This window comes from Columba livia, chromosome 9 (assembly GCF_036013475.1).
Source record: "Columba livia isolate bColLiv1 breed racing homer chromosome 9, bColLiv1.pat.W.v2, whole genome shotgun sequence".
Taxonomy (NCBI): domain Eukaryota; kingdom Metazoa; phylum Chordata; class Aves; order Columbiformes; family Columbidae; genus Columba; species Columba livia.
Genome location: NC_088610.1, coordinates 4,880,191 through 4,895,424, shown reverse-complemented (window position 1 = coordinate 4,895,424; position 15,234 = coordinate 4,880,191). Strand labels below are relative to the sequence as shown.

Sequence of the window (15,234 nt, the reverse complement as noted above, 5' to 3'; positions counted from 1 at the left end):
TCCTCAACCCAAACTGCTCCTTGGCGGAGCTCCTTGCACCTGATGTAGCAACCACCCAGGGCTGATGTTGACAGGAATCGACCCACAGGTATACATAGTTGCTCTGTTAGAAACGACTTTCCAAGAATTAACTTGGCACAGTTTTAAATAGTAAAAGTCTCTGCCCTAAGAGAAATTGTCTCTCTGTATCTTCACTCTGTGACCAGGTTTCAGCTTGCACCTTTTCTCTACTGAACTCAAGCCAAGTGTCCTCTGGCAGATGTAAATATTCTGCTGCATCAAATGTAGAAATTCTCAGTGAACTGTAAGTCATCCATAAATAAAACCAATTGATAATTTTTCCTTCATATCTTTTATTGGTAACCATCAACAAAAAGTTGCCTAAAACATTATGAGTGATGACGTTAATACAAAGAGGCAGAATTTTCTAGGTATGTTTTTCCAAACTCCATTGCTTTTGAAAACAGGGTAACTCAGAGACAGTGAATTAATTTTTGAAGTCTGCCAGTCGATCTTGTCATTTGCTCACTAGCGTACCAGATTTAAATCTGCCAGGCTGAACAGCAACTGCGTGGTGCCTTTATGGCTGAGAATGATGGTTTGCTCCAGAACAAATGAACTTTTACAAAAAAAAACCAAAATCCCCTTCACAACCAAATAACAGGATCTGACCAAAATTACCTACTGAAGACAAAAGGTGGCTTTTGGAGCAGAAATTCATATCCAGGACAAAATAATGTTGTATGGTCTCAAGACATACATTCACAAAAGTAAATAAGATTGCTTAGTAGATGGTCTGTGACGCACTGCACGTGTCCACACTAGCGTGGAATGGCACAAATCCTGTATGGGTGGGGCTGCAGCGTGCCCCCCAAAATGGGCTCTGTGTCAATCTTTGTCACTCCCTCGGGGAGCTGGAAGGTGAATGCCCGCAGCAGGTTGGCAAAGAAAATAAAAAGCTCGGTCCTCGCTAGATGTTCCCCCAAACACACACGGTGCCCTGCAGAGCGAAGAGGGGAAGGGCAGTGAGTTAGCCTGACCGCAAAAGCGATCGGATTCATCCTCATGCAAAGCAAAAGTTTTCTTGGTAAGTCCAGAATTTCTTTCGGACTTAATGCAATCAGTGACATAAAACTTAATGTAATTCTTCCTTTAAAGAATCCTATCTGCAGCTATAGATAACTGTGCAGCCCTTCTGCTCTGAGCTTTGCTTCATTTACCTCAAAAAACCCCATCTTCATTTAAAGGAATTTTTTCAGTCGTGTAAATGAACATTAAGGACTTGCTCTTCCTGGGAGATGTCAAGCTCCAGTTTTGTGTGCAGAAAGCATCAGCAAAGCTGCTTGCAAGTACTTTCTAAATGTATGTCTGGTGTCAAAATGTATTCCTCAAGTCAATAACCATAGTCATTAGCAGAGAATTTCTTTCCAAAAATAGGGTAACTTAGATGTACAGATTTGTCAGGACATCTCTGATTTTCCATGTTATTATCTGTTCAGTAGAACAAATGTTTATAGTTGGATAGGGAAATGTTACTGATATTAATCATGTTGATTTTATAACTGTTTTCCTAAAATAAGTTTAAAATAAATGACCAATAGGTTTTTAATAAACATCTAATTCTACAATCCCAATCCAAACCATAACTGTTTGTGCCATCAGTCCATTTACCTATTGAGAATGGTAAAAAGGCTTCTTGGCTCACAAAGTTTCCATCCTTATCCAAGAAGTGACCAGGGTTGAACTGTCGAGGTGTTTCCCAGTGCTCTGGGTCATACAAAGACGAAGCGATATTTGGTAGAACGATGGTGCCCTGCAAGGAGAAAAGCACTAACTCAGATCTGGCTGCCAGCCCTCCCTCAGCAGCCAGAACCGGCCAGGCGAGACCAGTGCCAGTTTATTTTCACAGTTTTCACAGAATCACAGAATCGACTGAGTTGGAAAAGACCTCAGAGATCATCGAGTCCAACCGTTGGTGCAACTCCAGTCCATTGACTAGATCATGGCACTAAGTGCCATGTCCAATCTCAGTTTAAAAACCTCCAGGGACGGCGAGTCCAGCACCTCCCTGGGCAGCCATTCCAATGCCTGACCACTCTCTCTGTAAAGAATTGCTTTCTAATATCCAGCCTAAATTTCCCCTGGTAGAGTTTAAGCCCATGCCCCCTTGTCCTATTGCTGACTGCCTGGGAGAAGAGACCAATCCCCACCTGGCTATAACTTCCCTTCAGGTAGTTCTAGAGAGTGATGAGGTCTCCTCTAAGCCTCCTCTTCTCCAGACTAAACAAGCCCAGCTCCCTCAGCCTCTCCTCATAGGTCTTATGTTCAAGTCCCTTCACCAGTCGTGTTGCTCTTCTCTGGACCCGCTCCAGCACTTCAATGTCTTTCCTGAACTGAGGGGCCCAGAACTGAACACAATACTCCAGGTGTGGCCTCACCAATGCAGAGTACAGGGGAAGGATCACTGCCCTTGTCCTGCTGACCACGCTAGTTTGGATACAGGACAGGATACCGTTGGCCTTCTTGGCCACCTGGGCACACTGTTGGCTCATGTTGAGCTTCCTGTCAATTAGCACCCCCAGGTCCCTTTCTGTCTGACTGCTCTCCAGCCACTCTGTGCCCAGCCTGGAGCGCTGCAGGGGGTTGTTGTGACCAAAGTGCAGCACCCGGCATTTGGCCTTATTGAACTTCATCCCATTGGAATCAGCCCATTTTTCCAGTCTATCCAGATCCCTCTGCAGAGACCTCCTGCCTTCCAGCAGGTCGACACTCCCTCCCAACTTGGTATCATCAGCAAATTTGCTGATGATGGTCTCAATCCCCTCATCTAAATCATCAATAAAGATGTTAAACAGGACTGGACCCAACACTGACCCCTGGGGAACACCACTAGTGACTGGCCGCCAGCTGGATGCAGCCCCATTCACCAGCACTCTCTGGGCCCGGCCCTCCAGCCAGTTCTTAACCCAGCGTAGAGTACACTTGTCCAAGCCATGGGCTACCAGCTTTTGCAAGAGTATATTATGGGAGACAGGTAGGTTCCTTTCCCCAATAAGAACTGCGAGGAATACAAGGTCTTTTTGTTTCAGAATGTCAGTCCCAGCCTGGCAGTGAAAGTGGCCATGTCACTAGAAACTAATGACTTTATTTGCACTAAACCTATTTTTACTTCTAATATTAGAAGTGTCTGTGATTCGCTCTCTGATGAAGGCTAGTTGCTTCATGCTTTTTCCTGGACCTTTTGTAGGCTTTCTGCAGGCAAAATATCTGGCAGAAATCTTTCCGAAGCCTTATCAGCACAAATCAATCACAGTAGCCTTCAGTATCAATCTCTGAGGTTTTGTCTTCAATTGGTTTGTAGAAACCCTTGCTAAAAGCTGCTGATAACAAGAGCTGCGTCACTAAGCTCAGCCTGGCAGGTGGTTTCGTGTCCTCCTTTCCATTCAGACTATGATGCAGAGGTATCCAACCCCGCTGCTGTTGAGAACAAGAGCCTGGCACAAACAGATTTAATGCACACCTTGCTCTACTGATGCAGGAAAGGTCTGTAGCGACTGGGAAACCATGTCTGTACCTTTTTGAGGGGAAAGCCAAGCAATGTAGTGTCCCTCACACACACCCTGGGCATGCCAACCGAAATAATGTTGCTGAAGCGCTGAATCTCATGAATCACAGCATTTGTATAGGGCAGTTCTCTCCGATCCTCGTAGCAGATTAACTGGGAAGGACCCAGCACAGCATCCAGCTCCTTCTGCACTTTCTCTGTGGAGAAATAGTCACAATTTCAGGTGCAAAAATGTATCCAATATTTGTACCAATTCCATTTTCAAAGACACTTTAGAACTACAAAGACAGCAACAAAATTATTGTAAAAAATGTAAGTAACTTTTATAATAGAAATAAAAATAGCAGGGTGTCCCGACAGCTTAAACATGTGGGAGCTCTGCTTCTGGGTCTGAAATTCCTTGACTGTAGATTAAGAAAAGGGATTTGTTGCTCAAAAGTTTAAAACTCTTGAAGAGTTGCCTTACTAAAACTTAAATGCAAGAGATAACTCATTTATCTTTGTATTTTCTTTCGGTTAGATGTCTCAGGTACCCACAGCCAGTTAGAACCACTAAGCTCAGAGCTCTCTGGAATTTAAACCAGGTGAATATGGCCCTTAAAAAGCCTAATTCCTATTAAAAGGAAATGGTTCTATATGGAACTTAATGGAACTGCATAACAGCACAACATTTTCACTGGGTGTCAACACAGGCGAAAGTAGCAATGGGTAGCAAAAGAAGCCACCAATTAAATGAGGACAGATATTCTGGTGTCAGTTCTTTATGAGAGTCTAGATGCGATGTATGACTCAGAAGGATCATTCTGCACACACCCTGCTTTCCCAAGTCTGTGCAAGGTATGATATTTAGATAAAGAAAATTATTTAGGTCAGTCAGCGCTTTCGTAACCTTAATTATATTAGGTGATAATTACCATGCAATAACACAAGATTAAGTAGACCTCCTTGTCTGATAGCTACAAGGTGAGTCATTTTTTCTCGTCTTCATCTCCTTCCTTAATTTAAAATCCAGTTCTCCTCTGGGTATTTGCACACATTCTGATATCTAACAGTGAGATTTCTGTAAGCCAGCATAAGAGATCATTCTTTCTTTGGTTTTCATTTCATGCTCTATGAAAATGACTGATGGTTATTTAAAAGCTAGACTTAAAAATAAACTTCTTAAATATACATAGATCTAACAGACGAGCCATCAAATTCTCCTCCTGACTGGAGTAATTTCTGTTGCAAGAAGCTTAAATACAGCCTGTGACTGCTGTAAAAGCCTGCACACGGATATTCCGGACCTACTGATGCTCCCTAGCACAGATCTACCAGTACAAAAAGGGCCATGTGCCACTAGCCATACACCGGTATCTAGGATAAATCTCTGATCCATGAAAATGTTAGGACTTGGCTGTTCTGTTGCACTAAAGATATTTGTGATGTGCTTATCTACTCACCTTGGATGTCTGGATTTGCCACCATGTAGAGCAGACCCCAGTTCAAAGTAGTGCTGCTTGTCTCTGATCCACCCAAGAAAAGGTCATTTATAGAATAGATCATGTTATCTTCATTGTATGTAGACCTGGGTACACCTTTTGACTGCAAATGATAAGAAAAAGTAAAGGTTTATACATGAAAGTTGGAAAAAAAAGAATAGGTTTAAATGTGATTTTATCATTGGTTCCAAGCTGCAGTGTGTTCTGCCTATAGTAGAATACAGACTGATAAAATAATATTAGACATCAGAGGTGACTATCTATTAGCAGTGTAAGGACATGTATGTATGTGCTATGAAAGCATATTATAGTTTGGGGGAATTAATGATCTAAATTTAGGAAGGTTATGCTCATGTGTCTTGAACCTTTCTTTTGCCAACTGGAGCAACTGGAAAGTGGGCAGGATGGTTTTTCCCTGTTGTAGTATCATCGAATCTTTTTATATTTCCCCTGAATATCTATTACAGACAGTTCAATTTTTTAAATGAACAAACTGGGAGGATTTCTATCCAGCAGAGTCCCAGAAGAGCTCACTCAAACAGTTTCTTGTCCACTCATGTTCAAGTCTCATAAATCTTAGAACAGCAGAGAATGACTTCAGAAGCAGTTAAACACTTTGGAAGATCAAATGTGTTAATACTGTGTCAGTCTAAAAAATATTTAAAACAAGAGGGTCCAAGGAACTAGAAACCAGTTAGGCTGATATCCAGCCTGGACATAAAAAAAATATAGCAGCTGATATGGGAATCAATTAATAAGGAATTACCAGCTAGAAATACAAATTAATACTATTTATTTTAGCATGGAAAACTGATTTTGGCAAGGAGATCTGATTTGATTCTTTGATGGAATTACGAGCTTGGATGATAATGACAGTTTCAAAGTTGCAACATCCTCAGAGTTCCACGAGGTAGTTGCTTTTGTTCCACACAGTAATAATAATAAAAAATCAAGCAGTATGAAGTATTCTTAAAACATCTGCTAAAAGACTGAGGGACCGGCTGACAGAAATAGCTAACAGCCCTTCTTCCCTTGCCTTGTCAGCCCCCACTAACACCAGTCTCATCTTGTCGCTTCCTCCTTTTTCTTGCTACTGCCAAGCAGAACAGGTAGAGGAATATAGCCCATTGCAGTGGAGAAGAGGAGAAAGGAAGAGTGATTAAGTGGAGGTAGAAGGAGTCACAGAGGGAAAGAGCATCTGCTAGTCCAGGGATTAGGGAGGGGATCCAGTTCCCAAGAAATTCAGAGAAAAAACGATACTGGTAAGGTCTAGAGAAGGGAGTGATATGTGTCCCCACTCACAGCTTATGCAAGCCTCCTACAGCCTTTCAAAACCCTATGGATTCCCATCTACAATGTCCTTATTTGCTCCAGTTCACTTTGCTTGAAACTTCACTGAGCCTGGCACTCTGTTCTTCCCAGCCTTGCCTGAAATTCTGCTGATTCCTAGATTATTTCCCCACAAAATGCTCTCAAAATCCAACTGTCCCCTTTCAGCAAACTCTCTTGACAAACTTTACCGGCCAAATATCCTATCCAGAACATCCCACTGTCTCCCTAACACCTTCCCAGTTCTCTCGTGGTCCACTTAGAAATTCAGTATTCTTTCCTGGAGGCCTTAAATTATTTTGTAACTTGTGCCAATGAGAAAAAAATGCCGCATATTAACCTGCCCTTTAACAAAAGGATTGCAAAGTACTGTGGCATGTCAATAATAAGAAAGGATTTAGCAAGTCCATGGTTCCTGGATTCACATTAGAATGTCCATGAAAGGTAAGAGATTGTGATAGTAAGGCTCAGAGTGGATGACTTAATGGTCCATTTCACCTTATTCACCATGAATGGACGATCAGGCAGAGCAAATACTTACTTCTTCAATGTGAGCCAGGTAAAAGTCAATGAAATCCTCCAGTTCATCCGGCACCCCACGCTCCCTGTGCAGCCTGATCTCTCTCCTTGTAAAAGAGCTCAGGACCTCGTAGCAAGACAGCGCTTTCTTATGAGGACCAGGGAGACGGCACATCAACCAGGGGAAGATTTCATACAGCTGCGAGAGGGACACACAAGAGGTACCACAAAGTCTCTATCACTAGAAAATGCATTTTAGGCCTACTAAAAAGAGAAGGTAATATTCATGCTAGCATGTGGGTTTGACACGATTAGTAAAATATTCTGACAAAAAATACGCTTATGTTTTCAAGTTGTAAGACAATACACTATACAATTTCTATCTGCGTTGGTGGTAAAATTCAAAGTTCCACAAACTATCAGCTCAACCACAAGCCAAATTAGAAAGATTATAATTAGAATGAGTTATATTCATTTATTCAATTATTCAATTCACGTATTCAATTACGACGAGCTGTATTCAGACATTTTTAAAGTGAGATCCTGCCCTCCAGTGGAGAATACCGGGAAGGAAGAAGCAAAGCCTTTGCAGACTCTGCTCACCAGGATGCGCAAAAGCAGTTGTAACAACTCAAAACTAGGGCCGGCTACCAGCAGCTGGTAATCAGTAATCTCATTGAGCTCTGAAGGGCCCTCAATAAAACTTGAAACATCTGAAGCCTCAAAAAGCTGGGAAACAGTGCCTGACTTTTTTTGAGCGCTCTCATCCAGAAAAGAAGGGGTTAGCTGACACAACCAGATTAATCTTATCCTCTTTCTTACTCTTTGGGAAAATCTGGCCTAAGGACAGGTGCTTTCTACCTATTATGATAGCCAGAAAGTTCATTCTGATTTTCAGCCTGTATTTGATGCCTGGGTAATTTGTATACATTATTCTTGTACCTGCAGTGTATTTTGTCTTAATAGTTCTTTTCCTGCTTGAAACATAATCCCATGATTTATTTATCAGCAGAAATTCTATCCTTTCTCAGTCTTCATTTTGCTGAGCTCTTTTAGTACTTTCCTCATTATACCACAGAAGGGCACATTATTAGGTGTTCACTGGAGTCTGGCTGAATTAGACTATACTTTTGTCTTTTTGGAAAATCAGTTATTTTTGCCAGACATAGAATTATCAATTAATCATTGCCTTATAACAGAAAGGCAGTAGTTTGGCCTTGTTAAATTCGCACAGCAACTTCATATCCTTTTGTTAATTCCATCTCCGGTATTTTTTTTTTCTTCCAAAATCTGTTCAGAAGCCTAATATACAACTGTGGTCTCATTAATCATATATGGCTGCCCAGATCACACACATTCCTACTCTCAAATACATGTGCTTTCCCATTGCTATGGCACCCAAAATACAAGTGGAATTTAGCTGTCAACATCCAAGACAGGAACAGAGTCCATCCACCTTCTTGTCTACAAGTCCTGCCAAAACTCCTCAATTCCTGGAGGGCCCCAGTTCTCCCATTCAGTGCCTGCCAGCATGGAATCCAGTTAGGAAATGGGGATGCGGACACAGCAATGGCCACTTTTTACATTATGCTGAGTTCCCTTTGCAACCCGGAGGTGGGAAGTTTGCAGACTTCCCTCTGGAATGTTTTGAACCTCTGTTCTTATTTCCCAGAACAGGATCTTATTCATTGGACTAAAGCAAAGGTAGGACAGGAAGGAAAGATGAAGAGGAGGTATATTCTCCTTCGCAAAAACAGGTGTCACCTGCCACCACTACACAAAACTTACAGGACCAGGGCTAGACTAGGCAAAATGGAACCTGATCCTAACTCAGTGAGAAGAAGATTGCTCCATGGGGTTTGGGAACGGGAGGAAATCTCTATATTACAGGGATTGCTTATGCGTTTTACATTAAGACGCTATTGCATAAAATGTTTGGGACAGCTTTAGAAGTGGAACTGGAACTCCTGGCCAACTTTGAGTATGCTTCTGTGCAAAGCAGGCCTCTTCTAGGGTCAGGAAAGTCCTTGGCTCTCATAAGAGTGTTGATTGTTTTGATTGCCAAGCTCATGGGTATGTTTGCTGGCTTAGCTTTTCCTGTCTTCTACTGCCTGTGTCTAGAACTGCTCCTCACTCATCGAAGGAGTGGAATTTCTCTGGGAAGTCTTCAATCTCCACTTCTTTTAGGGGAAATGGAGATAAGTAGCCACAGGCAAAACACTTAGGTATTTTAATAATTCTTCTCTCTGTTGACTGTATATACAACAATGTCTAAACCTGGCATGTGAATCACGCTTGCAGACCTGACATTTAGTATTTAACAATCATGATGGCCAAGGCTGGAATCTCTTGTAGATGGAGGTTGAGAAACCAGGTAACAAACGTGACCCAGGAGCAGTCCATCAGCTTGTGCCTTATCACAGTGCTCACACAGGACAATGAACACAAAAGACCAAGGCTGATATATGGAGCTCTGCTATCACACTTTGAGGTAGTGCACTGTCCAGCAAAGCTGCATGGGACACCACTCACCCATTCTGAAACTTCTACTGGTGACAGTGCAGACGAGGGTGACAAAGCTGGTGAAGTCTTACGAGAAGGAGTTGAGGGAACTGGTGCTGTTCAGCCTGGAGAACAGGAGGCTGAGGGGAGACCTTATCGATGTTTACAACTGCCTGAAAGGAGGTTGGAGCATGGAGGAGGTTGGTCTCTTCTCCAAGCAGCAATTGATATGACAAGAGGAAATGGCCTCAAGTTGCGCCAGGGGAGGTTTAGATTGGATATTAGGAAAAAATTCTTCCCGGAAGGGGTTGTTGGGCATTGGAACAGGCTGCCCAGGTCAGTGGTGGAGTCACCATCCCTGGAGGAGTTTAAAAGGTGTTTAGACAAGGTTGTTATGGACATGGTTTAGTGCTAGAGTGAGGTTATGGTTGGACTCGATGATCCTGAGCCCCTCTTCTAACCAAAATGATTCCATGATTCTACGGCTAACAGCTACCTCTTGAATCTGCATTTCTCATTTTCTGTCTTATTCAGAAAAAGCAAACAGATTATTTACTTACATGATGAATAAAGCTGCCTCCGAATTTGAATAGATATTCTGTGGCTCTAATCAGTTCACGGAACGTTTCGTCCTCTCTGGAAAAGCGGTGTCCGTAAACAACAGCACAAATGACATTTGAGACAGCATGAATGAGAGGGTATGAAGGATCCAGGGGTTTCCCTGCAACCATAATAAGAACCGTCACTCTTAATGTCTCCTGTCTACTTTAGTGAAATGAGAGAATGTTTTAGGCTACCCAAAGAGCTTTCAACAGAGCATTGCATTTCACAGAGAAGCAGCAATCTTCTTACAAAATTGCAGTATCAAACTGATTCTTCACAACTGTGCTGCAATCTCATAATCCCAGGAGTGTGTGGCACTCTAAAGAAACACCATGTGAATAAAATATTTTGTAATACGATAGAGCAAATTTAGAGGTAAGAAGAAAAAAATTCTATGCAATTTTTCTGTCTGGCACATTCAAAATAGTCTTGAGCATGGAAATGTTGGAGAACACTCTGATCAAAGAGAGCCTGAGGGAAGAACCATTACAAGAGAGGCAGCCTTATTCAGCAAGGAGATAAATACATGCAAGGCTACTATATTTTACCTGAACTTGTTAGAGATGTACAACCTCCATTAAGATAAAATATCATAAACTAATTTCAACCACTAGTGTCAGTAATATAATAGCTAATTTTAAAGCAATTATTTCAAAACTTAATCCAAGGAGACTATTTTATGATTCCAGAATAAACTACTATCAACAACTGTGTTTATGTTTGTAACAATGCAACTGTCCAACACCCAATGCACAATTCTGATCAGCAACTTATTTTTCTGGGCTTTTATTTCCTACATGTGTGATCACATCTCAGTCTCTCCTAACTCTTAAACCATGGGACTTGGCTAGATTTAATGACTTTTAATAGATACAATGCTAGCCACAGCATGTCCTGGTTTACTGTGCCCTTGCATAATGATCAGTATTGGGAAATCCAACTCACATACTCCTGACTGGATTTTTCAGGATAAAATATTGTGACAAAAGACAAGATTCTAGTCAGTGCTTTACAGATCTCATGCAAACGGTGTTACAAGACTTAATTCATCAGTGTTGAGAATGTGTCCATATCTTTATGCACCAGCACCATATATGAGCCAGCAATGTGCCCTGGAGGCAGAGGTGGCCAACATCATCCTCGGCTGCATTAGCAAAGGCATTGCCAGCAGGTCAAGGGAGGTGATCCTTCCACTCCAATCAGCACTGGTGAGACCATCTGGAGTGCTGGGTCCAGTTCTGGGGTCCCCAGCACAAGGGAGATCATTGACATACTGGAACAAGTTGAGCAAAGGGCCACAAGGACAATTAGGGGATTGAAGCATTTGATGTAGGAGAGGCTGGAAGAGCTGGGGCTGTTTAGTCTGGAGAAGAGAAGGCTCGGAGAATTATCTTAGATGTGTATAAATGCCCAATGGAGGGGAGTAAAGAACATGGACCTAAGCTCTTTCCAGTGGTATCAAGTGAGGCAATGGGGAAAAACTGAAATACATTAAATCCTGTCTGAACAGAAGAAACCTTTTTACTGTAGGGCTGATGAAACAGTGGAACGTGTTACCCAGAGGGGTGGTAAAGTCTCCACTCTTGCAAATATTTAAAGCCCAGCTGGACTCAGCCCTAAGAAACCTGCTCTGATTGACCCTTTGTTGAGAAGGGGTTAGACTAGACCACCTTCAGAGACCCCTTTCCACTTTAAGCACTCTATGATATAAATAGTAAGTAAGCTCCAGTTTTGTTTCCTAATTTTAGTAGTTCTGTAAATAACTTTGAACAAGAATAGTCTCCCACTGGGTTTGAAAACACAGCACCGGGGTCTTCGCATTTTCAGTCCATTCCACACGGACACTGTAAGACCCTGCACGCTCTCTCATGGAACAAAAGCTGCCCCTGATATCACGGCAGGGCAGAGAAGTTCATACACATACACATCAGACTAATGACAAAAATGAACCAGTATTTATTGCAGAGATACCTTGCATGCTTGCAAAGAAGTCTACTAGGTAGCGGGCCTCTTCTTGAACTCGATGCTCCAGGCCTCTTTTCCCCAGACCAAGGTTGCGGAGAGTCCTCAGTGCAAACCTTCTCTGCTGCTTCCAGGTGTGACCAGTTGCCAACATAATCCCTGCATCCATTCAAGGAAGAGCTTTTTATCATGCTAATATTAATTCTAGACAAAGACTGCATTAAAATATTTACTAAACCACAGAATATAATGAAACTATTGCGTTGCCTATGAACACAAAGACACCAAGGAACAGCTGTAGCCGGTAAACACATGGGAGCAGGGATAAAAGGGACAAACTTAACTGGGTAATAAGATGACTTTCAGGATTAAGCTTGATTCAAGACAACAAATTATCTCAGAAATGCTCTCTGAAGTGCTTGCTTCCCACTCTCTCCTATACTTGGAGCTCACTTGACCAGGGTGATGGTTTCGTGAAGGGAAAATGGGAGTCAGGGAGAAAATTTCCTGTCCACAGGCCAGAAAAGTTCAGTACTTGGGCTTTGTGACAAATATCTTCAGAAGAAATAAACATATACTAACAGGATCTTTAATGTAGTATAAGAATCACCAACGACTAAAACAAATTACAATTAGAAAAATTGAAGGTTTCCTTTAAAAAAAGTAAAGGTCTCAAATAAAAGAAAGGTTGTTTCACAATGCATGTGTTCATGAATTTGCCATGTGGTTGGGGAGTATGAAACCTACAGCGAGGCTGAAACAGAAGTGCATCGAATCTCTAAATGCAACTGTGAGAGTAAGAAAATATTCACGAAAGGAATAGAACGGGAAGAAGATCCCACATCAAGCTCAGTCTCCAGTTGAAAATGTAATGGTGGGAGGCAGCGAGTCCAGGACAAGGAAACATGCCCTTTCCTGCCCTTCCTCCACTTCTCTGTGGTACAACCCACCACTGCCCCATCTCATCACATCTGAATCTGCTACAGGGAATATTTCACACAAGGCATTACGAATCTTTTCTCTATTGCTGGTCTCTTCCTCCTCCTGCTGTCCAAAGGCTATTTCGTTGCTCCATACTTCACAGTTCACCTGGCAGTCATTCCTCATAGACAAACCCTGCCACTGTGGTACCTTTGGAAATGGTTACAAGCTACAATTTGTCAAGGCGCTGTTTCTGTGCAATAATTATGGCACGATATTCTCACCTTTTCCTTTGGCCATTGCTCTGAAGAAAGGAGACACCAGCCTCCCAGAAACATCTTCAGGGTGCGTGGTCATACCATCCTTAACAGCCTGAAATCCATTCAGTATGATGACTGGGGCCCATCCAAACCATAAGGTGAATATGTTACCGTGAATTTTTGCCAGCTATAGATGGGAGAGAAGCCAGGAGAGCACAGATGAAATCCCACACGCTGCAAACAGAGGATGAACCTGTTTTTACACTGATTACAGGACTAGCCCTGAGGTGGAATGATGCTCTCCACTTTTCCCACAAGATTACAATTATCTGTGAGAAAGGATGAACTCTCTTCCAGCTTCCACTGTTGGAAAAACCTGAGTATTCCAGCTTTGCAGAGCCACAGATGTATGCCAAGAAACATCAAGTAGCTTTTATTACTGTATATAAGCCAAAGCTAAGTTCACAATGATTCATGTGATAAAGGGTATTTTCTATGCATGAATTTATTTCAAGAGGGTTTCTGTCATTTGTACTGCTAAAGTGTCACAAAGGGAACACAAAAATGTCAGGGGAATAACTGGCTTGTAGAGACTGGACCAGTTACTTTCTGCTTTCCCTCTGCTCATTTGCGTATTTCAGTACTGGAACCTGAGTAAAACCATTCCGTTTCACAGTGTCTGTACTCCCTGTCTGAACCCGCCGTGTGGTCACAACCACTGATGAGCCTCCTCCACATCCCAGTGGCAGCAGCCACTGGAATTATCTATTGAGAATCCTGAAAGCACTGTGAGAATCAACAGAATGAAATGGAGGTGGCTTTGTGCCCAGGACACCTCAGAAAAAAGACCAACAAAAGGTTTGTGGGTATTTTCAAAGATTCTGTCAATATAAACAAGAATATACACAGATAGTGCATCCTAAGTATCTATTTACTCTCCATCTAGAGACTGCCAGTGCTCGGAAAGCTAAAAATCTATGCTTTGAAAGTAATTTTTTAAAAACAGTATTTCTTTTCCCTGGCTGCAAATCTGACATATTATCCCTAGAGGTATTCCATCCAAAATTATATCAAGCTTCACAAGAATTTGTCAAATCCAGTGTTAACAGGTGATGGGTTTAAGTGTCAGAATTATTTTCACACATTCATATCTTCCAATACCACATTTCTTAGCTTGGCAAACTGCGCTATGCTGCAATATTTTTTCTTATTTAGCCAATCAAACCAGTAGGTCCAAACCAAACCAAATGCAATATCACAGTGGCTAGTTAACAATGACAGTATGTTACCAATGTAGTTTTGAGAGAAGATGTTTTCACATAGCAAGCAACATGAGAAATTACAAAGACTTCTAAACAATCAGGAGTATCTGAAAATAAATACCTTCATGAGGATATCGCGGTTAAACTCAAAGTTCAGCTGTATCAAGGTTCCAAAAACTGGGAGAGGGACTGGTCCAGGAGGAAGCCGTCTTCGTACTCGTTGCAACTTCAAAAACTGCATAATTAGAAGAAATACAGCCACGGCTATAAGAACTTCACTTATTGTCAACATTTTAGCATCTGCTTTCACTAGCTTGTCTTTATTGAAAATAGTCTATTGAAGCTGTAAAGGCTGGTTGCTCAACCAGTTCTTTCATAAGAGTTTAAATTCCATATAATAATCATTCCCCACCTCTAACCCTCCCTCTATATCATCAACCACTCCCTTCTGTCCCACTGATTACATCCTCATGCTCAAGCATATTTAATAGATGCATATCCTCTACCTCTTCTCATTCAGATGATATTTGTCAGATATGGTTCACAGGATTTGTAGGAATGGTCTCTTAAAAGACTAGGGCCAAGATTTTCCAGGCAATGTAGATTCACATATCCTCATGTAAATTCTTCATCTAATTTTCTGAAACAATTGTGGACAGTATGTGCTCCTACCAATACTTCATGAATGCTTCTAGAAAGGCAATAGCCATACATACAAATTAAGCATACAAATGTAAATGGATATTAAATCTTAGAGTTTTTAAAATGTTTTGTATATATTCCATGTACACATACATACACATATACCCAGTAATGGATAAAAGTTAAAA

At 41.7% G+C, this 15,234-nt stretch overlaps 1 protein-coding gene across 1 annotated transcript; it reads right to left on the bottom strand.

The window, feature by feature from the left end:
- Positions 1 to 333: 333 nt before the first annotated feature.
- On the bottom strand, positions 334 to 14,774 carry LOC102095724 (cytochrome P450 2J4). The gene is made up of 9 exons (XM_013370721.3): positions 14,526 to 14,774; positions 13,167 to 13,329; positions 11,971 to 12,120; positions 9,957 to 10,117; positions 6,917 to 7,093; positions 5,008 to 5,149; positions 3,575 to 3,762; positions 1,672 to 1,813; positions 334 to 1,000 (listed from the first exon to the last, which is right to left on the bottom strand). Exons 1-9 carry the CDS (start codon positions 14,694 to 14,696, stop codon positions 822 to 824), a joined length of 1,473 nt encoding a protein of 490 aa, XP_013226175.1. The 5' UTR covers positions 14,697 to 14,774; the 3' UTR covers positions 334 to 821.
- Between the last annotated feature and the right edge of the window lie 460 nt (positions 14,775 to 15,234).

What these genes read in the sequence shown, in the direction of transcription:
- LOC102095724 (XM_013370721.3), bottom strand. Translation starts at nt 14,696, where the DNA reads ATGTTGACAATAAGTGAAGTTCTTATAGCCGTGGCTGTATTTCTTCTA. An exon ending in CTTCTTTGCAAGCATGCAAG is followed by an intron (nt 10,118 to 11,970) that starts GTATCTCTGCAA and finishes TTATGGTTGCAG; the next exon opens with GGAAACCCCTGGATCCTTCA. An exon ending in ACCTGGCTCACATTGAAGAA is followed by an intron (nt 5,150 to 6,916) that starts GTAAGTATTTGC and finishes TATCATTTGCAG; the next exon opens with TCAAAAGGTGTACCCAGGTC.